Source organism: Pleuronectes platessa, chromosome 7, assembly GCF_947347685.1.
Source record: "Pleuronectes platessa chromosome 7, fPlePla1.1, whole genome shotgun sequence".
NCBI lineage: Eukaryota > Metazoa > Chordata > Actinopteri > Pleuronectiformes > Pleuronectidae > Pleuronectes > Pleuronectes platessa.
In genome coordinates, this window is record NC_070632.1 from 16,454,304 (window position 1) to 16,480,422 (window position 26,119).

Consider the following 26,119-nt stretch of genomic DNA (forward strand, 5'->3'; position numbering starts at 1 on the left):
AAATGTAACATTTGACCACAATATGATCATGTTTATTTCCCGTTTGATTGATCATGATTGAATCTCATACAATGTAACCTTTATCATTCTGTATCCTGTACTACTGAATGAATCTCGGCCTGATTGCTTTAACTAATGCATCCTTGTTTAGATTTCATCAGAAGATCCCAACCTTTGACTTTGTAAGAACCCCAACCGGAGTGGGAGGGGTGAGCCAAATGTATAAAGACAGAATTGTTTCCCATCGGTGTTCATACAACAAACTACCCTTTGTTGTATGCACCATGCTCTGAGCATTAAAGTGTGACAACACTGTAAGAGAGTTGTGTCTTGTTCCTTGTTGGTAGAGTGGGATTGCAGAAATTGCCACGACAGTAGTAAGTCTGATGTCAACAAGATCTATGAATTATTCCCTTACAAATCAGTGAAAATGACAAATAAATATATATCGCAATTGTAAATAAAGTGATTCTGGATTTGTGCAGATCTGTGGCAAAATATAATAGATTTTTTTCCCCATCCTTTCATTGATTTTCATGAAAAATTGCTCAGTTTTGTTCGGTAATCCTGCTGACAAACAAACAAACAAACAAAATAACAGGTTGGGGTCTCACAAAGACTCACCTCTTGTATAAACAATAGTTTAAATTCACAACAACAGGATTTGATTCACAAAATAAATATTCTCTCATAATTTGCAAGAAAATAAGATTTATTCAAATGAAATAAAGCAATATATATATAAATATAAAACATTCATAATCTATGCACAGCATGACATTAATAAGACAAACATATTTACAAAATATAAAAACCTAAAACAAACTAAAAGCTAAATCTGGGAGAAAGATTAAAAAAAAACAGTGACATAAGCTCTGACTCGACGTTGACTTTATCTAACACTCGGTGGGTTTATGGAGACAAGCTGCCAGCACCTCATGCAAGGAGTCACAGGTTCCAATTCATGGTGTGGGCCGAGCTGTGACTTTAGACCTGAAGAGATTATTTTCAAAGTGCACAAACCCCTGATATACGTATCAGGTATATCAGGAAAGAAATGCCTGAACACTCGTGGACATTAACCTCCATCAGGTAACACTGGTATTCATAACTTACTAACTTACTTATCACGGCTGTGTTTATCAAATCTCTCGGACAACAGTGAGACAGCAAAGACACTGAGGAGCACTTAATCATCTCACAGTTTCTGCTGCTCCTGCTGAGGATGTGAAGAGCAGCACGGTGTTGGCAGCGTTTCTGGACAGACCTGCAGATGCGTTTTATTTAAAACGGGACTGAAATGTGATGGAGAAAGAGACAAAGGGAAACGTTGTTTGGAGTGTTGCCTGAGATGACAGATCGTACAAAGCAGAGAAACTCTGTCTCTTTTACATTGGAAGAAATAATTTGACATTATGGACAAATATGCATGTTTGTTTCTTGTCGACAGTTGAATGTTGAATATTAGCAATAATAAAAAAGCACAAATGAAATGAAACCAGGGGGGAACACACAGTGAACACCCACCTGCTCCTCTGCAGTTCACCTTTCAGCTCGTTTTCTCATTGAATCTTGTTCTAATCTCAATAAATCAAGTCAATAAATAGTAGATTAACTTTATATCTTATTTAGGACCAGAAGTCCCAAAAAAAGGGTGGATTTTGTTACCTTCTGTTAACTTTTTCCAGACTTTAAACCAAGTTAACCAGCTGCTCACTGTAGCTTCATGTTTAGCTTACAAACATACTAGAATCAACTTTCTCATCCAATTTGTCAAACTATTCCTTCAACGATCTTATCACAACACAAACATAAAAACACTGCAATCAACTTAAAAAAACAAAAGTTCTACACCTGTGTAAACTGTGTACACTGTATTGAAGGCACTATTTGGTAATGTAAGTGAAATCATCAAGTCAGTTTTGACTACTTCATATTTCCCCTCATATCTGCCTCTACATTTTGTATTTTTGTTGGTATAAGGGACTTTCAAAGCCGCTGTCCTGCTGCCGCTGCCTCAGCTCGGAGAACAGAGGCCTGGAAGCACCTCTTTGCTGCTGCTCAGCCTCAGAGCCAGGGGTTGGCTCTCTGTGGGTACTTATCTTCACACTGGGAAAGTTTAAAGTCTGGGTTTGAGGCGTCTTCTTGGCAATTTCGTTATAAACTGTCAGGTCGGACGCATCCGGGGAGAGACCACCGAACGCTTTAAAGTCGCTGGCCGATGTCACAGAGACAGAAAATGGCTTCACTGGTTCTACTTGCCTCCCCGAGAAAGAGAGTCGGGGAACTGGGAAGCTTCTATCTGAGTCGCTGCTGGTCATGCTCCAGTCCGTGTGTTTCTCACCTCTCACAGGAGCCTCATGGACGAGAAAAGCTTTGCTCTGCTGCTCGGAGTCTGGGCGGTAGTCGGCTCCCTGCAGGTACAGCTCCCTGCTCTTGCTCCTCGCAGACGCACCGACTGAGTTCACCTGGGATGGAGACGCCCGGTGATGTGAAGAGGTCGTCTGTTTGGACGGTTTGTTGGAGACAGGGTTCGTGCAAGCAGAAGTTTGAGGTTTCGTGCCTGCGTCCTGTGGGGCCTCCTTCTTCCCACAAGTAGAGCTGTCCTGGTGGCTCAAAGGTTTAGTCCTGTCTGCAGCAGCTGCTTTGTGCTCTGGGTCAGCTGACGTCTTTTCTCTGCTCTCCTCTGCTCTGATGTCAGGAAGCTCAGTAAGGGTCGACGGGTTCATGTTGAATGCTGCGTTTCTAACTGGAGGGCAACCAACAGTGGATACAGTAGTTGAACATTCTGCTAAAAAAGAAACACACTTCAAAACATTGATATTTTGAGAGAATAATCCACAGTAACACAGCTCTGTACAACAGGACTCACTTGGTAAACTGTAGTTCTTTCCAGATTTACCTCGGACAGGCGTCTCAAGCACTTTAGCCATGGCCGCCAGCTTGCTTGCAGCATTCATTATTTTCTTTTCAGCTCTGCAGAACATGAGAGCATCGATACAATTAGCCTGAGGAGCCATGATGAAGCAAGCATACACACTTTAACAAACAAGTATGGCCTCTTGCCCTGTGGTTTTTCCTCCATCCTCCAGTAGCTCCTGCAGACAGGTCAGATAATAAAGCCGCATCTTTCTGGCCGTGTCCTGTCGCTCCCTCTGCACCTCCATGCGGATCATCTCTGCTGCTCGCTCCCGACTCTCCTGGAGGTAACGCAGCATGTCCTCTTTCAAAAAAAAACACACAGTCACAGGCTGTGAGTTTGATGAAAATCTGTGTGTGAGCACTGACTCCTTCATCACAGGTGTAATATTGTAGATTTACCACTTATTAATGCTGGTGTCCATAATAATTATTTAACTCCTGTAGTAGAAAAATTAACTAAACATGCTTAACAAACTATTTTGTATTTGGATAGTAAGTTTCTGCAGCCTTGTAAGAGACTTTTATGACTTGTATTTACATACACCAAATGTTTAAGACTTGAGCTGTTTTATGGTCGGAACTGTTAGTGTTGAAATATGTTGAGACCATTTGTTACTTAATTACCCATCAAAGGAAGGAGTGGATGTCTTCTTATCACCTAAGGAAACACATGTGAATCAGCTGCTAATGTTTAGATTCCTCTCCTTCCCCCACGCATGTATCCTTCCTGGATTGGTTCAGAAGGACAGCCCTAAATCCTCCTATATAAGATCTGTGTTTTTGACTGTTCTTCATCTTCACTCTGAGATCCTTGTGGTCTCCCTGTGTTGATCCTTTCTGCAGAAAGCCCCTTATTAAATACACGTAGATAACTTTGTTGTTTCCAGCCTCTTGTATCTCCAGATTTCCATCACAATTTGGTGTCAGAAGTGGGATCGCACGTCTGGGCGGATCTGGACTCGGGTCAGCGGTTGACTGATCCTCTTGGAAGAATAGTTTCCAACCTCAACCTCCCCATTAGGAAGGGTGAGATGGTGGGACCAAGACCCGAGTCCCGGATCGTCTCAGCGCTGCGATCTATCTGGTGAGAATCTGAGATTTCAAGTGTAATTTATACAAACAAAGCATGGTGTTACAGAGAAGTTGGTCTAAGAGGAATTGGGATCCTCCAGACAGGTGAAAGCCCTGTAAATTTTTAACCAAGGTTTAGAAGAAACCTGGAAGGTAGATTGACGAGGTACCTTTGGAGTTTGTTAAGACACAACCACAGCCTAGGACATAATACTGAGTGTATTTGCATTGTTGAAACAAGACTCAAGACGCGCGCGCGCCATGTAGGGAGCTTCTTTAGGGCACTATGATTTGTATTGGTGAGGCAGGATATTTGAAAGTGTATTTAAAAAAAAAAAAAAAAAAAGAAAAAAAAAAAAGAGATGAATTGAGAAACTAACAGTAACCAAGTAATTATAAGGAAATTACTATTGAATATAATATAGGAGGTATTACATTATTTTGACGATGTTTATATTACTGAGTTTCATATTTGCTCCTTAAGATAGCGTTTAGGAGATTGATGAAGACTAACTAATACATACTTAAATTAATATAAAAAAAAAAAATCTTTACATAGGTAAATGAGAAAATAAGATTTGGATAATATAACTGAACTGAGTAATCCTTATGTGAACTTCATGCGAAGGAACTATGGTGACACAGTACTTAGTCTGATACAATTATGGATGAGTGAATGTGGTTTCCAATTGGGGGGAGTTTTCGTGTAAGGAATGTGGTTAGAAAGAAAATTGCATCAAAGGGACAGAAAACAGACACTGGCAGGGACAGATAACACCTCACAAATGTCTCAGTGTCTCAAAATGCAGGTTTCCAACCTCGACTCTTCCCCGCCGACAAGAAGACAACCAGAACAACACCAGGCTCCACCAGAAGCGGATGTTCCACAGCCAGGAGCCCAGGCTCCATAACAACCTTTTCCAGCTAATAACGTTCCAGACCCGCAACTCCTCTCTTCACCTTGCACCAGACAAGCAGGCAATATGGACTGGGACAGGATCCAGCCCAAATCGCGAATTGTTGAAGTGACCTGATGTTGCCAGCCTGTTAAAACGTACAGGCATCAAGTGGGACTCAGGAAGAGCTTAATAAAAACACATGCAGTTCATGCGAAGAAGAAGAAGAAATAAGACACTGATATGCATAAAGCCTCACTGACAATGTTCACAGGTACATCGCGGATGCAGAAGGAGAGGATTTCAAGGAAGGAGAGGAGACGGCACGTGGAATGATGATTGGGACATTTGTTTTCTCTGTGGCGAGAAGGGACATTGGGCAAAACTAAAAAAAATTGCAGAAGAAACAGCAACTTTACAAGGTGATTGAACCGAGGCGGGGATGGAGGAGAGGGAGGAACCAGCAGCTTTGAACACAGAACGAGGCTGTGAGGAACACTTCACACATCAAGAGGGTGAATGCACCACACCAACACAAACACTTATCAGGGAAGTAAATTTTTTTTTAAATTTTTTTTTTTTGAAAAGAAACACAAACTACTGATAGGAACATATGATAAATATTAATGAAATGTATATGTTCGTATGCCAACGCACACACTCACAGTGCTAGGGAAAGAGAATATATTCCTTGTTGTTGTAGGAGCAACACATTCAGTCATCAACAGTGATATGTTTGACACACATCCTAAGATGAGCGAATGAGTTGTTAGATCTGTGTTAGATTCAGGAAGCACCGTGGTTGAAAATTCATGACTCCCTTAATATGAGGTGATATTATAATATAATATAATATGAGGCATCACTGAAAAATTCAAGTGTTAATTTTTTGCTATCCTCATGTTGTCCAAATTAACATGATGGGAAGAGATGTAAAGTATCTTTTGGATATTTTATAGTTTCCAACCCATTAGGAGTCATAGTGATCCGAACGGCTGATCTGGATCCACTACAGATTTACATGTGCATTAAGTGTAATGCTGATTCACTGTTAAGTGAGTATGAATGGAAGCTCTGTTCATCTATTGTCACATCGATCTAGTGGACAAGGCACATTCAGTCATACTAAGAACATCCAAAAGATGTACACTGCACTCAAACACAAAGGGAGAGATGCAGGTTTTGAGAAATGATGGTTTCGAGAAAGTTGTGTGAAAGATAATTTAACACTAAGTTTCATGTTCTGGAATGAACATAGATGTGCTGTTTCTGTAGTCACCCTCTCAGTTCCTTCACAGATGTTCAGAGGATGCTCTCCTTTTGAAATTCCTGGTTCACACTCACATGACTTGCTGTCAAAAACAAAAATGATGAATGGCAAGACTTGGGACCGTGGATACAAAAATGTGTCAATGCTGACATTTGGGAAAAAATATCAGATCCTGTGGTTAGGTAAAATCTATTTTTGAAATTGTTAAGAAAGGGATTTACATCTGTTGTTCACACTTTCAAGGTTGTTTAACTGGTACCAGACACACGTAAAGAAGCCCAATATGCACATGCATATTTAGATTATACAAACAACATTCAAGGGCTCAAGGTAATCATGATGTGGGTTTAATTTAATACATGGAACCTGTGGTTATCACACCATGATCTGAAAATATCTACTGAAACAGAAAGCCATCGATGGTATTACACCCGTTTTCAACTCTCTATGGAGGGCAGGTGTAATTGTTCCTTGCAAGGATTCACTAGTACACGCTCCGATTTTTTCTGTTGAAGAGTATTTTTGATAAAACACAACCTGATGATTTGCGATTCATCTAAAATTTGTAAGTTGTCAACGCTGAGTACAACAACGCGCTTCGTCGGTTCCAAATTATTAAGACAATCCTTTAGCAAGTTCTGAAGGATAGTAAATGGTTATCTGTTGTTGATCGGACAAATGCATTCTTCAGTGTTTAAATTGATAAAGACAGCCAATACTGGTTTGCATTTGAGTTCAACAGAGAAAGTTATACATTCACATGCCTTTGTGAAGGCTATTGTGAATCACTGAGCATTTACAACCAGGCACTAAAGGAGAGCTTGAGCTAATTTAGAGATAACAGCAGGAAGAGCACATTTATGATATGTTGACAATATAATGATTTGTGATCTGGCTCCAACTGAAGAATATTGTGAAAATTATTCTGTAGCTCTACTAAATTATCTAAATGCATAAGGTAAATAAGGCAAGCCTGAACAACTGCAGTTTGTTAAAGTATACGTTTTTTAAAGTATAAGTTTGTAAAAGTATAGGTTTGTAAAAGTTAAAGTTTAATTTTTAGGGCATGTGATCACAGCAGAGGGCAAATCCCTCTCCCCTAATAGAGTAACAGTAATTCAAAGATTCCTTAACTGTTAGAAAGAAATAAGTGATGTCATTCCTGTGATCGATTCTTATTGCAGATCATTTATACCTAACCTGTCCTCGAGGAGTTCCTCAGCGCAATCGCACACGGGCTTACAAGCATTTAGCAAAGTTATATGGACTGATTACGCAGAGAAAGCTTTCACTGACTTGAAACTGACCCTACAATCGACCACCCGACTTTATGACTACCCGACCCTGACCGACCTTTCACACAAGCAGTTGACAAGAGGGGGGAGTAGATGATATCAGTGCTGCTCCCAGACCAAGGGCAAACAGAGACCTGTTGCATTTTTCTGAGCAAAACTTGATCCAGTTGCTGCAGGCCTGCCTACTTGTCTCAGAGCTGTAGCGGCGGCAGAGAAGGCCGTAATGGCGTCCAGGGATTTAGTGGGGTACTCCCCACTCACCCTGTTGGTACCACATGCTATGTCTTTGATTTTGTTGGAACAAAAGACATATCATTTGTCTGCTGCACGCTGGCTTCGTTATCATGCTATTCTGTTGGAAATGCCTAATATCACTGTGAAAAGATGTAATGTTTTTAACCAGCTACTCTTCTTTCAACAGAAGGATATGGTGAATAACATAAATGTGTAGTAACAATAACTGAAGTTTGATCCTCCATACTAGATTTACAGGAAACACCACTGCAGAATCCCGACCTTGAACTGTTTGTGGATGGATCAGCGTCTCGCAATTCAGACACAGGAGCAAATCAAGTTGGTTTCTCTGTGGTTACAGCACATGATACATTGATTGCATGACCACTCCCTGCTTCCCTGTCTGCACAGGCAGCAGAGCTCACAGCTCTCATTGAAGCATGCAAATTGGCTAAGGGGAAAAGGGTTTATATCTACACTTACAGTAGATATGCATATGGTGTAGTACATGATTTTGGCACGATTTGGAAACACAGAGAATACCTTACATCAGCAGGCAAACCAACTGCAAATCATGCTCTAGTGTCTCAGATGCTTGATGCTATCCTCCTCCCCAAACTTGTTGCTGTATGTAAATGTGATGCTAACACCTCTAATAATGACCCAGTATCACAAGGAAATGCCAGTCACTGCAAGAGAGTCCCAGAACCGGAAATTCTAACTGCTGCACCCACACTGAATAAGTAAAGCGAAAGATCGATGAAGAGGGGGCAGTGCAGCACAGCTGTTGGTAATAGTTGCTTCAGAAAATCACATGATAGACACACCGCCGAGAGGACAACAAATGGAACGCTGACCTCTCCAGTCAGCTGGGTCTAAGTGGCAGTAGAGGAACTGTTCTCTCAATAATGATGACAGCGATCTCCCGTTGACACGCTTCTTACGAATTTCGTTTTTGGAACATTCAAACTAATCTCCTAGGACTGTCTGTTTTTGTGGGTTTCAAGCATCCTGTGCGATATGATGATTTGTTTTCCTTTGAAGCTACAGAAAGTGTTTGCTCGTTTGAACATGCCATACTTCTATTCGCACATATGTCTCCCCCACACGGCACCTTTATACTCACAGTTTGGTTACTGTAGCCTCCATGGGCCTTATGGGGAATGCCAGCTGTGTTCCTATGGTTTGTTCCGCCAGATGACACACGAATTAGATCTACAGTGACGACAATATAAGGTGTGTTACCCCTCCCTGAGGGGTTTCCTCCCCAGAACCCTTTGATAGTGATAAAGACTGTGATGTTACTGTGTGTTTGTTAAATCTGCTCTTATCATTCCTTCCTCCCATTTAAAGACGCATATCGCCCGCGACAAAGGCAGTTTGCTTTACACTACTGTGATGATGATGGTGAATTGATGTATTTGATTTTTTCATTCTCATAAGTTGTCAATAAATGACAAAAAGGAGGGAAATGTAGTAGAAAAATTAACTAAACATGCTTAACAAACTATTTTGTATTTGGATAGTAAGTTTCTGCAGCCTTGTAAGATACTTTTATGACTTGTATTTACATACACCAAATGTTTAAGACTTGAGCTGTTTTATGGTCGGAACTGTTAGTGTTGAAATATGTTGAGACCATTTGTTACTTAATTACCCATCAAAGGAAGGAGTGGATGTCTTCTTATCACCTAAGGAAACACATGTGAATCAGCTGCTAATGTTTAGATTCCTCTCCTTCCCCCACCCATGTATCCTTCCTGGATTGGTTCAGAAGGACAGCCCTAAATCCTCCTATATAAGATCTGTGTTTTTGACTGTTCTTCATCTTCACTCTGAGATCCTTGTGGTCTCCCTGTGTTGATCCTTTCTGCAGAAAGCCCCTTATTAAATACACGTAGATAACTTTGTTGTTTCCAGCCTCTTGTATCTCCAGATTTCCATCACACTCCTCACAGATACCCCCCGACAAGAAACATGAATGATAACAAACCTCTGATCTTTTCTACAGTCATCAAATATTGCTGCTTCATCTCATCCAGGCCTTGCTGAAGATCAGAACTCCTGCAAACAAGAACATTTAATCTGTTGGTATTGTTCAATTGAAATTCATAAACACAACTAATTGCATCTATGATAGTTACCAACACCATCCTCATCCTGAAACTTAGGAAATCAATTTATTCCTCACTGTTTCAAGTTACATAATGTTCTAATAATACTCAATATCTGTAAAACTCTAATCTAACTGGATGATTTGTGGCAGCCACTTGCTTTACTTTGTCTCAATTTGTAACGGAATAGGATTAAATGTCTGATAACATCACGTCACTCAAATGAAGGCAGATTGATATATTTTATAAACTAGAAGAAGTGATTCTTTTTAGACACATGTTTGTATACAACAAAAGATAAATGGTAACCATACAGTGAGAGAAACCATACATACCCTCATTTAGACTTTACTAAATTAGAATAAAGATGATAAAAACATCACAAACCCTGAGGATTCTTTGGCTTTCTTCACTTCCTCCAGCTGCTGCAGATGTTCCTCCTTTGCCTTTTGTAAGCTGTTCTCATGCTCGTCTACAAGAGATGAGGCATCTCATCAACACAGAGGCACAGGCGTAGTTGAGTATTACATTTGAAATGCATAGATAAACATGTACCTTTGAGGCGCTGCACTGTGGTTTTGTGTCCTCGAACACTGAGCTGGAGTTGACGGCAGGTTTTCTCCAAGTGTCTCTGGAGCTCCTGGTTTTTCTTCTGCAGTTTACTTGTCGTCTCAGAGCACTCCTTCCTGCAACGAGCCGGCTCCTTCCTCTGCGACAAAGAGCCTGGACAACGTGGACAATATCTTTGAGAACATTTGTCGATGGGAACTTTTATATAGTCTATTCAAATCGGTTAATACTGAATCTCAAATGAACAAAGTAGACATTTTTCCCCAATGCCATGTGAAGTGAAGAGACAGGACATACTCAGCATTTTGTCCATTTCTTGTTCATGTTGTTTCTGTGTTTCTTTTAACACACGGATGAGTCTCTCCTCACTGATCTGAAGGACGGAAATGAAACCATGAAGCAACTCAAACATTGCACCGCATCACAGACACAATCAGAGAAACCAATGGCACTCAGTAGAGCACAGACCTCCGCCAAGGCCCGGCAGTCCCCTTGAATACCATCAAAGGGCCCCACATTTCACAGACTCCTAGAAACCAATCTCCAAAATGTTCCTGCTTATAAACATGAACAATCACTTATCGCTCAATGTTCAAAGTGAGAAAAAAATCGTGGATCTGAACCAACTTGTACCCCATTCTTCCACCATGTTTGGTGTTAATCCATTCAGTAGTTTTTGTCTAATGCTGACAATGTTAACAATGGTGGAGGGAAATATTGACAAGTGATTTGAGCAGCATATAACCATGGCAGCACTCTGTGTCTGACAAGAGCCTTTGTTTTTATGTAGATTGAGCAAATTAATAATTTTGCGACACATCCTCCTAAATCCTTTACAGATTACACCACTCCATTCATCGGTAGGCGACAGATAACCCAATAACAACTCACTTTCTTCCACTCCTTCTTGCTCTGGGATATTGCCCTGCTGACCATGTCTTTGCAGGATGTTGCAAGGACTTGTGTTATTGTTGTCTCTGCTGCAGCCTCGCTGGTCCTCTTGGTGTTGTCAGTGCCCTGCTGATCAGTTTTGGGATCTCCAAGAAGTTGTGCCTGGACATATGCCATTCCAGATTGAAGCTCTGCCAACAGTTCCTCCCTCATCTGCTGTCTCTGAGTCAGCTCACTCTCAGCGTGCTGACATCTCCACTCCTCTTCTCGGACCCTCAGAGTCTCCTGAAGCTTGGCCTCCATCTGCAGGAGCAGCTCCTTCTTCTGGAGCTCAGCGTCCTCTCTGGCCTGCTCCAGCTTCTTGTGCTGCTCTTGCAGCTTGGTGTGATACACCTGCTCACTGCGGAACTGAATGGCGGAGATCTCCTGCTGTTTGTCTCTGTTCCAGACTGCTCTAGCTCCGGCCAGCTCAGCCTTCAGCAGGGCACCTTGGGCTCTCCTCACTTGCTCCACCTGGCACTGGAGCGTCAGCACCTCCTCTTGTAGCTCCTCCAGCCTCTGAGCTCCAGAGCTCTGCTCCTCCTGCTGGTTCTTGTGGTTCTTATGCCAATGCTCCTTTGCCACCCTCAGAGCCTGGGATACCTGGAACAATTAAAGGATTATACATGATCACAACAGAAAAGCCAGATCACAACATTTGTTTTACTCAAAGATAGAAAAACATCATACTTGTTGTTCAGTGTGTTTTTCTTGCAGTTCTTCCCATTTCTCTTTCTCTGTTTGGAGAGAGGCTTGATATTCTGGTAATGAAGTCAAATCCTCGACCCAGCGATTGTAGGCCCTGGTCACTGCACCTTCAACCTGTTACACCATCACAGATGTATAAGAATTATGCATGTATAACACAAAGTAGAAAATAGCATTAAAATAACCAAGTACAGTGGTATTGCTTTGTTGTTTTCAATTGGTCCCACCCATACAAAGCATAAGATAAAGCAGATGTATAATAAAGACCACTCAGTGACCTGCTTAGCCATGTCCTCCAGATGATTCTCCTGAAGCTCTCTCTGGACTTGTTTCCTGGCCTCCTCCACAGCCTTACGTCTGTCTTTGTCCGCCTCCAGTTGCAGCTGTTGTTTCTGGGCGCTGAGCCTGGAGTCCAACTCCTCAGGAGTAGTCGTCTCACTGATGCCCTCGACCTCCTCTGTCTGACAGGTTACATCAGCGGTGTCTCTGTGCTTCTCCCTCTTTTCCTCATCCATCTACACAAAAGCAGGAGAAAAACCTTCCAGTCAGAGATGAAATTCTCATTTGGGAGATAAGGGAGCTGATAGTGATTGTAGGGAATCATACTTTTTCCATTTCCTCTCTACACGCAGCCTTGGCTGAGGCTACATGAGAGTTCAACTGCTGCTGGATCTCAGCCTCCTTCTGTTTGGCCCAGAGAGCTTTCAGTTGATTTACTGAGGCCTGATGCTGAGCATCCAGCTCCAACCTAAGCTTCTCCAGTGCTGTAACACTCTCCTCTCTCATTTTTAGCTGGGAATAAAACCCAATCAATCATAAATGCTTCAATGTTGATTTTGTGTGATTTCTCATACACATAATAGGATCTTTTATTTTCTTACCTCGATATTTCTGATCAAAGCGTCCTCATTCTCCCTGTTGTGTATTCCTTCTTCGACCATGTCTTTCTCTTTGCAGACAGATATATAACATTCTTGTACAGCCAACATCTTATCATTGGCCTCAGATAGCTGGGTCCTGTACAGGAAGATGTGAACACTATTAACAAGCTGCAAAGGTTTAAAGTTGACTTGGTTTCTCAGTATCAGGGTCCGAGGACATACTGTAACTCTTGGATCTGCTGCAGGTGCTGTGCAGTCAGCTGTTCAACCTGAACATCATGTTCCAGCATGAGCTCAGTTTGGATCCTGTTCACTACGTCATCCCTGTACTGCTGATGAACCCGTTCAGATCTACATGAAGAAACAGAAATTGCCTATATGAATCAACACAACAGACAAAATAAGCAGAATGTGATTAGCATCCCTGTGTTTCACCTCTGAGCAGCCTCCTGCTTTTCTTGGTCCAGCTCCTTGATCATCTCCCTCATCTTAGAGCACAGCTCCGCGTTGGCAGACCTCACCTTCTCCTCACTCTGTTTCAGCTCTTGATTCTTTTTCTCTAGCACCTAAAATTCACACAGAAGAAGTCTTTCAATATTTAGTACTAAAAGAAAGGTCATTATTAATGAGAATACTAATTACCACAAACCTGCACTTGTTCCTGCAAGTGTTTCTTATCTTCCTCTAGTTTCACCAACTCTTTGTGAGACTCTCCAGTCATGTCGAGATGTTTCATCTGACTTTTCTCTCTGACCTGTTGACATAAAGTAGTTTTTAAAAGATTTTTATGATCACTATACATATTATAGCAATTTCCTTTATTACAATTTATTTGTACCATGCGGTTCATAACAAGTTTTAGTTCCCTATTCTTATGTGTCTGGGAATACGGTTTAAATAGGTTCCTCCTCTACCTTAAATGTCAGCAGTTCAATATTAAATCAAGCGTATGTTCATACAGAGCGAGCTCTTACCGAAGAGCTCAGCTTGGCTTCTTCTAACTGACTGCTGAGTTCTTTTACTTGGCTCTGACAGTGCTGAAGCTCCTCCTGCAGCTGAGAGATTTTCTGCCGCTTCCCTTTCAGACTACTCAGACAGCGCTGCATCTCCATACGCAGCAGCCGCGAAGCCTCATCCTTGGGCAGCTTGGAGTCTGACATATGAGCCAATGTCGGGCTGATGAAACAGCATAGCATAGTTAGACATTTTTCACAGTAAATACTTGCAGTCATTGCACAAAGACAAAAAGACGCAGGATGTGAAGATAATCAGAGGCCCTATAATGATTCCAGTGTACCTTTGGAGGATGCCATTTTTCCTGCTCATTTTCTTTAATCCTAAATCCACACAGGAATCAGAGAGCTGATGATCCCAGTCACTGTTCAGATCTAACCCAATAACGCCATGTTTCACAGCAGATTCATACATAGTGATCTGCTCCTTCAAATCGGCCAGGTCCTCCTTCAGGGTAAACATGTAAAAATAAAAAAGATTTAATTAGCTTGTTAAACGTTTTCAGAGTGATTTCATTTGTGGCAGGAAAATGAGAGAGCAAACCTGCAAAGCTTTGTTCATGTTTTCAGTCAAAGCCTTGGCTGATTGAGTCTGTTGAAGTTTAATTTGCACCTGACTCATCTCCTGCACTGAGGCTGAAGAAAACCACAGTGGATAAAAAAATATCAATTAGTATTAAGCAAAGTAAAAATACGAGCACAGAAGTGCATTGATGTCTACAAACAGACGCCTTCACTCACTTGTCTGCAGTAGCTTAGCACATTGATGCTGACTCTCCTCCAGTCGCTGAGTGAGGCCGTTGATGACTCTCGCCCTCTCAAGTTGCTCCTCCTCTCTCTTGCACTCCAGCTGCTTCACCTGCTCTCGTAACCTCTGACTGAAATCGGTCTGAAAGTATCAATACAAAGCTGTTAATGTTTATGTCTTATGACAATGTCTGATGAACAGCCTGTTGACACATTAATCTCAGATAAACCACAGACCTGTTCATGCAGAGCCTGAGAGGAAGAGTCGATTTTCTGCTTCAGGGTTAAGAGTGCAAGGTCATGCTGCTCTCTGATGATGGTGAGGTCCCGGTCGTGCTGCTCTCGCACTCTGGACAGGGTGTCGGAACGACAAAGCTCCAACATCTGCTGCTTCATAGTGTCCACTGCAGCGTCCGCCACCCTCTGCTTCCTCAGGTTCTGCAAACAAAGTAAAACTATTGTACAAAAGTCTGTAATCAAAACTTTCACTGTGAATATTAAAGCTCTCTCCTTGTTTCAGTAAAATCTGCAAATTATTGAGATTATTTGATCGGATTTTAATTTGAAAGGTTTTTATATTCTGAAGCTGACAATACTTTCAAATGCATTACATAAATACTGTATGACTGATTATTTTCTTTTACTTCTTTATTCCTTGCATAAGCTGAACTTGGCTGATAAATATGTTTGTAGTTTCGACATATCTGACTAATCTACTGCAACAAGCCTAAAGATATTACAGAAAACCTGACATATTACACACCATCTTGATGATGTGGTTAAACAGTGGAGTGTGTCAGGACAGAACTCACCTCATGGTCTCTCTCAGTAAGGACCTGTATTTGCTGCTCCATAGCCTTCACTTTATTTTTCATCTGCACCTCTTGCTCCTTTACCTCTTCAACCAATCGACTTGATTCCTTGAGACTTATTGCAAAGCCATCCCTTTCATCTATTGATTAGGAAAATCACAATGCCCCCGTGAGAAGCACATCCAACTAAAATAAGGATTTAACAGGCCAGTGCAGGATTCAACCAATCTAAAGACAGCACAAGCCCGCTCAACGGCCACAAGGGGGCAGATGATTGAGTAAAGATATTTGATTTTATTTCATTCCATCAATCTCAATAAATTATAAGTCAAAGCGAAAGGCAAAGCCCATCCCCCATTTTGCAGGTACAAACTGTTAAAACATACCTTTGACAATTGCAAACTGATGCTCGATGTATCTCATATTACGCCTTGAATCTTCCAGTTTTTGCTCCAAGTCGTCAATTTGTCTCTGCTGAGCTTTGTTTAAAATCTGCAGCTGAGCAAGTTGCTCCCGGTCAGAAGTTTCTGAAACACAGCACAACAATGTTAATACAACAAATCAAACATCAACCCCTTATTTAAACAGCGAGGAAGATATTTAATATCTCTATGTCATTTGACAATAACAATTTGGGTCTCCAGTTTCAATTCAGGAAACTGGGATTAATCAAGGGTTCCATGTCGTTATGTCTGTTTAGGTCTATTTGTATCACAGTTTTGATTTCAGGTTTCAGAGTTTTTAAACCCCTAATCTTTTCATTTTAAAGAAGTCACCAAAGACTGAGAACAGATTATCCCTTCAGATTATTGTGCAGTAGATCAAGTAAATTTGTTCAGTCTGGAGGAGACACAGCTCAAAGGTAAAATGAAACCATGGTTAAACCCCATTTTAGTTTATATGGTTGGTCCACAGAACAACTCGACTGTAAATCAAGACTGTAACACTCACGTTGTGTCGAGTCGAGGAATTCTCTCTGCAGAAGGTCTAACTGAGCGCCTTGGCGAGCGACCTGTGGGTTAAACATCTTTGGCTGGTGGGCAGGATGGTGAGGATTGTAACTGGCCTTGTACTGATTAGCAACATTGTCTCCAGCTCCAGGCTTCAAATTCAGAGAAACAAAGACACAAAATGAAGACAGAGAATGTTTGAAACACAAATATATCTTTATATATAAATAACAAACCGAGTCAATATTGCAAAACTCTATAACTGCACAAAATACAAGCTTCCGGATATTAAAAACATCATTTTTGAATTATTAAAGAAAAAATGATGTACAATATGAATTAAAGGACCAGCAGAGAGATTATTTTGGATTCAAATGAAAAAAGGAGACTAGTGACTTAAACATAAAAAAAAACAATATTTCTATTATTATTTTTAAAAATAATTATAGGACATGATAACAAATGGCAGCTCTATGGGGCATTGTTTTTATTTTGAGAATAGATAGAAAGTTTTTCCTTATATTTCTAGGAGACTTAAAGAACATGAGGAGCAATCCCTGCTATGGATTATCACAACATTGAAACTTTTTATTCTTAATATGACACATGTAAAACCCTAGCGTTACATTGGCAGTTTGCACTAATGAAATAATCCACTCACCTGAAATTGGTTTCTGGCATTTTGGTCCCCATGGTTTTGCACGTCCCTGTATCCTTCGTCTCCGTTACATTCCACGTGGTTATTCAATTCTTGAGAATATGGTTTAGACTCATACTCTGTGGAGAAGTCATTGGTCTCTATAGATTTATCTGTGCCCGTGCTCGTGTACGTATAATCTCCTTGGGTGAACTGGTGATCCCCTGACTGCTGGTTCCAGGTGGGAGGCAGAGGTGGCCTCTGCTGTCCATTAATCTGATCAGCAACGTCCTCGTAAGTGTACTCGTCATGAGAGCCCAGATCATAGTCACCGTCATAGTTCTTCAGAGAGACATTGACAGTAAGAAGGATTTGTATTCTCCTTTAGAAGTTCAGAAAATAATCTGTTAGTAAAAACAAACTATAACTGTACCTGCTCATGAGAGATTGGCTTGGGAGGATTTGACCATTGCTGAGTCCATGTTGACTGTGGGCTGAGTAGAGAGGGCAAGAGAATCAGAATTATATTATGACAGACTCGGAGAGAAGCTGCTTGTCTGATACCACAGGCAGACGTCACCAAATCTGAGATGTCTAATGTGTCTGCAGCATCATCATGTGTGTTACCTGTTCCTGGTGTTTCTATTGCTGCAGGTAGTAGAGTACTCAAGCTCTGGGGTGGAGTCTCTGCTATCCTCCAGCATGTCATCAGGCAGGTCTGTGAGCAGTTTGTGCAGCTGTGGAAAAACAGCAGAAGGAAATGAGTCACCATGGTTGCCCTGCAACTGAGTTATAAAGTAACACCGATTTGTAAATAATGAAAAAATATCACTAACCTAACAAACGGAGAGCGCGTCAGGGGGTTTGTCTAAGTTTTGATTCAAAGTGATCAGTGGTTACTTTAAAGTTAATAGATATAATTATCTTTCATTATTTTTGCACTATTGATTTCTTATTGTGTGTTTATTTCATTCTGTAATCAAAGCTAAAACAATTCATTATTTGATTAGTTACAAAAGAATTGTAAGCGTTGCAGATTAATTAATCTATCATTCATTAATGAGTAGTTTAACGAGCAAATATTCCCACGATTCTGATATGTGGGGATATGGTACTTTAACATTAATCAATACTCAGGGTACTTGTTACAGCAGTAAATAAAACAAAGCTTTTACACAATCAACATCTTGTTCTCTCAGTATTAAAACATCTGCGCTCTTTGACTGAAAGGCAAAAGGGAAAACAGAAATAGAAACACACAAACACACACACCTGCTTTGCAACCAACCATGTGAGCTAGAACAAGCACTGCCATTTGCACTTACTTCCCATAACGACAGTTGAATATTCCTCAAATCCTCCACAGTGTTCAAAACAGAAGGACCCATTTACACATTCAACAAAGATTGAAGAAGCAGTTCTTCTTCAGCTGTGAAGCCACATGATAACCACATAGCCTAATCTTTCTGCACTGAAGACCGTCCGTGAGAACCGTCCAAAACGTCCCTGGCATGTTGTCAGCGCTCAGTGACATTCTTGTGTTTTGCTCCCAAAGAACTCCATTGTTTTGTCAGACATATAGGAAGGTTAACTGGAGCAGAAACAATCATGTTCCACTTGGCCAACATGTGAATAATAAGCAGGCTATATCCAAAGGAAAAAATCCATTCAAGAATTAAAATACTAAATCCAGTGTGTGGCAGTCAACAGGCAAGACAACCAGCAAACAGCTTTCTTCATGCTTTCTTTACTCAAGAAGAAGTGGGGTCAGACACAGAAGCAAGGCAACCTAGATAGAGAGAAAGTAGGGAAACCACAGGGCAGAGCTAGTTTCAGCGTGACACACCTGAAAAGAGGCATTTTCTCTGAGCCAATAATAGCTCAGGTTTATGGTGCAACAGACGTGTAGGCGTGGATAATAACACAGCACGCCCCTCAAGCTGTGAGGCCGGCAGACTTGTGAAACTCACATGTGCACACCTCAAATCCTTCCCCATACAGCAACAAGACTTTTGTAAAATCTCCTGGAGATATGCATATACTCACACTGTATGTATATACTGTAATCTGACATGGAACAATAGCTGATGTTTGACCATGTGAAAATCTAATTCCTGCAGCTCATACAACCCGGATAGCTTTAAGAAAATCACAACAGCACACAACCACAGTAAAAACACATAAATTACACACATTTTAACCCAAAATCTCTACAACGCTCCAGCTGTGAATGTTTTACTGCACCTCCTGCTCTCTGGCATAGTCCTCCTGGTCGTACTCCTCCTCCTCATGCTGGGTCTGAAGAGCAGCACTGTCAAAGTCGATAGACATGATGCACAGCCTGCAGATGAGGGGACACAGAGACTATAGGTGAGGAGACACACTTCCTGCAGGTGAGGGGACACAGACACAAAGCAGAGTTAATGGAGGGAAATCAGGAACTATGTACAACTCTGCTCAGGATGTGTGATGGTGTGAGATCGCAGGGCTCCTGGATGTGGGAACTATAGGTTGCGGTTAGGGTGAAGCATCATTACATAGTAAGGCTCTAGTTAAAGTAAGGGGTAAAAGTCTCCGTCACAAAACAACCTACTCCACAGCCCTGTGATCTCAAGCCAAACATCTAATCTTGTGTCGTCTGAATTTAGCGAACACGAGCGGGTAGTTCTACATCCTGTTTGGAAGCAGGACTCTTACCTTTCAGTCAAACTGCGGCCGCTGCTTCTTCTGTGGAGCTGCTTATTCCTTCAGGGAAGCTACTGTGAATTAACTGCCAGCCACACACATGTGTTTACATTACAAAGCGCTGCTGCTAGCTAAACTAGCTAACCTGGCCATTTTAGCTTGACTTAGCAACGAGAACTACTACTAACGTTTAAACATGACAAACTCCATGTTGGAACGTGTCCGCAGAGCTCGTCGGGTACAGAGAGTTGTTCTCGTGGCGCTTGTGCAGGTTGGACACCGCTGAGGGTGAATTCAACCGAGCAGGAAACTGTGAGAGGAGACAAACAAACAGCGGAGACGCTTTCTTTAACAACTCGAGGCTCGCCCACTTTGAAAAGTCGCGCGCATTAGCAGCGGCAAACCAGCGCACACGAGTATACGAAGGTTTCCTAGTCTCCATGGTAACAACGTTTTGTAATTGTGGGTAATGACGTCACTGCATTTACTTACTTAGATTAACAGGTAATCAATATTACTATCCCCCCATGTTTGACTTAATATTTTCATAATTTAAAACATTTGATTTGTTTGATCAGTTTTTTTCCTTATCTTCTTATACCTCTAGGGAAGTACAGATATTCAGCTACAGGCTAATAAAACGGTGCATGATTATACGATTAATTTTGAACATTAATATTGAACAATATGAAAGTAATGTTCAACACTGACTTTGAGATCTTTACAACACAGTCAAGTCTGTCAAAAGTGATAGAATCACGAAAAATAATGGAAAGAGAACAACTTTATTTACAAAGGTGTACATTAACAAGTACTAATGATAAGTGCTCAGCAGACAGTACAGTTAAATAAACAGACATATAGAGGAGACAATATTAGTTATAAAAATAAATCGTTATATTAAAGCTTATACATAACATGAATATAAAGGAGAGAAAATCCAAGAAAACTCGGGGAAATTGTTTTTCATTTTGCTCATTGAAAAGTTGATCGTACATTTGGACAGTTACGTTACTTTCAAAGAGTCTACGTGTTGTACACACAGGTTGTAGACATCATTCATGAACTCTGCTGCTGAGCTCAGCCGGTTTTCTTCGTCTGCGGTTCAACATCCGGGATCCTCTTGTGACAGTCAGCTGACCACCCGCACCAGGATGTGCCAACAGCTCTGAGCTCTGCTGTGCGTCGACCGGAGCTCCACTGATTGTCGCAGTAAAAGTGGAGAAATGGCAACAAACCCGCCGAAGCTAAAGACCAAGATGACCGGAAACGAAAGGTGAGTGTTAGTGCTCGTTGTGCGAGATGCAGAGGAAGAGAAGTTTGTCGGATAAGTCGTTGATCAGCTGAGTTGTATTTGTGTCGTTCTTCCCATGCAGGCTGCAAAACCTGAAGAATACCTTTGAAAAGAAATATGGAGAATCTCCTCTCTTCTATGCATATGCACCAGGAAGAGTGAACCTGATAGGTAACTTCTCTCAGTATTTTTTGTTAGTTGTACAGCTGTATAGGTTTGACTGAATTAAACAGATGTAGCCTTTAAATGAATTAGGACTCGAATGGTGTTGTTTATAAGTGACAATTAATGGCTTTATTAATAGTGAAGGAGTTGGTAACAATGCTTATAATTATTGTTTTAAGGCCTTAAACGATAGAATTTGTTCAAGTTTTACAGATCTTTACAAATATACATATATAAGTCTGTAAACGCACAAAAAGTAGATACTTGCAAAGCAACTGTCTTACTGAAGTAGCTCAGGGAATGTTACGATCTGACACCAGTTTGTATTAGTCGTATGTAAATGATCTATGAACAATGAATGAATGACTATTGATTTCACCATAATTTACAAATTATTGACCTATTTTAAAAGTTTCCCTCATTAGAAAGTTGATAATGTAATGATCCTCCCAGACCACAGCTACATGTGAGCAGCTGGTTGGCTCCTAAGATCTGAGCATTAAGTTTGTTCAAAGAAAACACCTGAGGGAATGTTTGTCTTAATTTTTTTTTTTTTTATGTGAAAACTGAATATTGATAATTGATATTGATAATGATATTCATACTAGGTAATATATTAACATTATCCTTGTCTATTTCATGTTTAACAGGAGAGCACATTGACTACTGCGGCTATTCTGTGCTTCCAATGGCCATTGAACAGAATATCCTCACTGCAGTGTCAGTGAACAGTTCAGGGACGATCCAGCTGGCCAACATGAATCCTCAATTCAAGTAAGACTCATCATTCAGACCAGTTCTGAACTTTTACATGTGGTCGTCACTTTTGAAGTGTTATTTAAATCTACGTCGGTGGTAAATTGCTAATAGCTCCTACTACTTCAGTGATTCACTATAGCTACTTTCAGCCTATATTTGGAAGTCGCAGGTAAACAGCTGCAGGGACGTCCATCTTTTCCACCACTAAGCCTTGGAAATGGCTTCAGAATCTCTCAAGTGACATTTTTGTTGGTTAGCTATATAATTCTGATCATGAGCACTGTGATCAGTGAATGCTTGTTGTTTCTCACTGTGCAGGGATTTCACTGTGTCGTGTTTGGAGGACATTGTCATAGACAGAGACAATCCCCAGTGGTACTATTATTTTCTCTGTGGAGTTAAAGCTATCCAGGTAAGACATATTTTATTCTTCTTATTCTTCTAATGAATAATCTAGTAGTACAGTAATGAAATGATAATTTATCATGATACTTTTTTGTTCTGTTCTACAACTAACCCTCCTGCTGTGTCTGTCTGAGCAGGAGAAGTGTGGGATCGCCCGTCTCTCTGGGATGTCGTGTGTCGTTGATGGAACCGTTCCTCCGAGCTCTGGTCTGTCCAGCTCCAGTGCCTTAGTTTGTTGTGCCGGGCTTGTAACAATGGAGGCAAATCAGAAATCCCTCTCTAAGGTAAAATGCTTTAACTTTGAATCATTTCATGAATCTACATGGTAAAAAAGTAGGTTTTCTTATTTCAAAAGTAACATCTGTATTATCTTTAGTTGGTTCTTGCTGAGATATGTGCCAAGTGTGAGAACTACATTGGATTAGAGGGAGGAGGCATGGACCAGTCCATCTCATTCCTGGCTGAAGAAGGAACCGTACGTTGCTTCTCTTTAAGTGCATGTTGCCAAACAAGTAATGCAAGTTGATCTCAATAATTTTTTCATCCAGACCATTGATATTTACAATATAACCATGTTTGAGGTACAAAGGTCCTGCCATATAAGTATTGACTTGGACGTAGTTTGTTTGAGTAGTCTAACAACTTTTTCAATGGTCTGTCAGGCAAAACTGATAGAGTTCCAGCCTCTGAAGGCCACTGATGTCAAGCTCCCAGATGGCGCCGTGTTTGTGATCTCCAACTGCTGCAAGGAGATGAACAAAGCGTCTTCCTCTCACTACAACATCCGTGTGGTGGAGTGTCGCATCGCCACAAAGGTACAGTGATCCAGATCACTGGTTCTCAGCCTGACCCTGGGAGTGGTCTATTTGAAAGGGGACAAATACATTAAACAATCTAAGTTTATCATCATGTATCTTTGTTCAGACGTTTCTCAATTTGTTTGTTGTTGATGCTTTATATCTCTAGCTAAAGTGCAGAGAATAGAGGTAATTTGTCCGACTGGTGTTACCTCAGATGCTGGCGCAGGCGCGGGGTCTGGACTCGAGCAAACTGCTGAAGCTGTCTGAAGCTCAGAAGGAGCTGGGAGCCTCCCTGGAGGAGATGCTGGCCCTGGTGGACGAGGTGCTGCACCCTGAGCCGTACACCCGAGAGGAGATCTGCAAGGCGCTGCACATCACCTCTGAGCAGTTCGCCACGCAGCTGCTGAGCGCTAACACTCTGCACAGTGAGTAACAGGACTCAGGGACATCTGTGTACTTGTATTTTTGATTCAGAACTAAATCAAACCTAATGTTTGAGCATTGGTTGATCAGTAGATTCAGAGAACATTAATCAATGAAAGATCTCCCTGTGTTTGCCTGGGTTTTATCTGGGTACAAACATTACAGTTCGGTTATCTAGGTGTGAATGTGAGTGTGAAAGGTTGTTTCTCTCTATATGATGACCCTCACCCAATGTCAGGGGGCATTGGCTCCAGCTTACTCCGTGACCCTCAAAGGATAAATGGTATAGAGAATGGATGAATATATAATCAATGGCAATTTTATCGATTGGTGAGTTTATTGAAGTCAAAAATCAAAGAACCTAAATGAACTTTCCAATTTCAAAAAATGAGCTCATTCATTGTGATGAAAATTTTTTTGTGCTTCTGGTAACTTGTAAACGATATTTGTCCTTATTTTACACATTTTATAGACTAAAAAACGATCTTTATCATGATGAGTAATTCAAATTATAGGTAATCACAGACTTTATTTGATCAACATTAACGTGAGTGACATTTTTGTACATCAGTATTGTGATATCTATGTTTCAGTGACGCACTTTAAGCTGCACCAGCGAGCCAAGCATGTGTACGGTGAAGCAGCGCGGGTGCTGCAGTTTAAGGCCGTGTGCGACTCTGAACCTGCAGAGTCCGTACAGCTGCTGGGAGACCTGATGAACCAGAGCCATGCGAGCTGCAGAGACCTGTTCGAGTGCAGCTGCCCTGAGCTGGATCAGCTGGTCAGCATCTGTCTGTGAGTACTGACCAAAACTCACTGCAGTCATGGATCTCACAGATTTACAATCGGGACACAAGATGAAGTTAGACATTGGCTTATCTACTTTAAGAGGTTTATCAAATAAAAAGCAGCTCTTTTTTTCAAGTAGATGCTTCAGACTCGGGCCTCCAGGCTGCAAAACAATTCTTTAATGCAAAAGAATAAACTCAGAAATGCAAAAATCACATAATGACAGCAATGACCACCACGTCCGTCTATCATTCTGTCTGTCTGGTCAAAAAACACTGAACTGATTTCCATTAAATAATGTGGAGGGATGACCCAAGAAATAACTGATTATAATTTGGATCTGGATCAATGGGAAGAACCAGTTTTTTATTTTTTCATTTTCTTAAACCTGGCAAGATCGGGGCATCAGCTTTGGTGGAGGTACACGCTCACTGAGCATCCTTTAGTTTTTATTCTATAGAATAAAATATGATCAGATGTACAGTGTGAGACAAACATATGCATATTTAACATTACTGCATGTAGTTCTTTTCTTGTAGACCCATGTAAATAGACAAAATATAGGTATAAATACAGGCACTGTAAATAAGGTCTCCATGGCAACATTCTCACTCTGTCTCAAAATTAGCTGGAGAAGCTTCGAGCATGGCTTCCCATAACTGGGGACTTATCTTGTTGCAGAGTCCTGTTTGTATAATTACTCTCACTGCCAGAGGGGAAGACAAAACTAATGAGGATCAGCCTCAGCTCGACTTTGTGTGCAGTGCTAATAAGCAGATGTGAACACAATGAGCTAAGAGGATGAACGTTAAAGTGTGAACACCTTGGAGGAACATGTGTGTGGACATCTTATCTTCTGTATATTCAGTGTTGGCCGTATTAAATATAGCTGTGTCTGTCTAGTGTGTACAGTGGATTCAAAATATCATTTTTTTCATCTTTCTGTCTTTATCATGCTCTCTCCATGTTTCTGTCTTTCGTTACAGATTCACATTCTTCCAAAATGTATGATCACATCATCGAAGGTATAATTGGCTGGCTACATGAAATCGTGTAACACAGCTTGTTCGTGTTTCTCTTGGTCACAGGAAGTCGGGGGCTGTGGGCTCCCGGCTGACTGGGGCAGGCTGGGGCGGCTGTGCCGTATCCATGGTTCCCAATGAGAAGGTGGAGTCATTCTTAAACGCTGTACGAGAGGCTTACTACCTTCCTGATCCACGCAGAGCAGCGATTGAAAAACAAAGTTTGTTTGTGACCAAGCCGGGTGGAGGAGCTGCAGTTTTCCTGGAGTGAAGTGGATCATACTAAAGCTGTTTGTACAGCAATGAATAAGGTTCGAATACACAGCTCCAGATAAATGAATGCCTATTTCCCCCCCCCCTGTTTTCTTACACTTGAGGTGAAGGCACTTGCATATATAAGGATGATACAAAATGTAAACCTAAGTTGGTGTTTCATTTGACTGCTTTGTGGATAATCAGGAAATGAAGGGCCAAAAATGTATTTCACTGGTGCAATATCTTTAATTAAGGGAACAATGCTTTTTTTAAATCATAAATGTTTGACTCTTTGTAATGATTTTTTATCACTGTCTCATTGTTGGCATCAGACTGTTTTCCTCTAAAGAGAAACAGATGTCAAATAAAATAACAATAACATGTTTATTTTGTGCTTTATAAAATCGTCTTTTATTTACACGTGAGGGATCAACATTGTGTAGTTATGAAGATGTTAAAACATGGAGAATTA

At 41.0% G+C, this 26,119-nt stretch overlaps 2 protein-coding genes across 2 annotated transcripts; one reads left to right on the forward strand and one right to left on the reverse strand.

Annotated features, from left to right (window-relative positions):
* Positions 1 to 704: 704 nt before the first annotated feature.
* On the reverse strand, positions 705 to 20,098 carry cep152 (centrosomal protein 152). Its single transcript, XM_053427025.1, has 28 exons — positions 19,748 to 20,098; positions 19,295 to 19,391; positions 17,678 to 17,787; positions 17,484 to 17,544; positions 17,075 to 17,392; positions 16,415 to 16,565; positions 15,850 to 15,990; positions 15,464 to 15,603; positions 14,889 to 15,089; positions 14,646 to 14,793; positions 14,449 to 14,540; positions 14,189 to 14,352; positions 13,866 to 14,067; positions 13,541 to 13,645; positions 13,327 to 13,457; positions 13,114 to 13,242; positions 12,892 to 13,027; positions 12,617 to 12,802; positions 12,289 to 12,525; positions 11,993 to 12,124; positions 11,264 to 11,905; positions 10,670 to 10,745; positions 10,358 to 10,525; positions 10,190 to 10,274; positions 9,682 to 9,752; positions 3,067 to 3,223; positions 2,873 to 2,976; positions 705 to 2,788 (listed from the first exon to the last, which is right to left on the reverse strand). The coding sequence occupies exons 2-28, from the start codon at positions 19,379 to 19,381 to the stop codon at positions 1,956 to 1,958; spliced, it is 5,007 nt and encodes a 1,668-aa protein (XP_053283000.1). The 5' UTR covers positions 19,382 to 19,391; positions 19,748 to 20,098; the 3' UTR covers positions 705 to 1,955.
* A 755-nt stretch (positions 20,099 to 20,853) lies between these two features.
* galk2 (galactokinase 2) lies at positions 20,854 to 26,034 on the forward strand. The gene is made up of 10 exons (XM_053427026.1): positions 20,854 to 21,011; positions 21,112 to 21,200; positions 21,845 to 21,968; positions 22,272 to 22,365; positions 22,496 to 22,642; positions 22,735 to 22,833; positions 23,021 to 23,173; positions 23,373 to 23,583; positions 24,175 to 24,376; positions 25,459 to 26,034. Exons 1-10 carry the CDS (start codon positions 20,962 to 20,964, stop codon positions 25,661 to 25,663), a joined length of 1,374 nt encoding a protein of 457 aa, XP_053283001.1. The 5' UTR covers positions 20,854 to 20,961; the 3' UTR covers positions 25,664 to 26,034.
* The last annotated feature ends 85 nt before the right edge of the window (positions 26,035 to 26,119 follow it).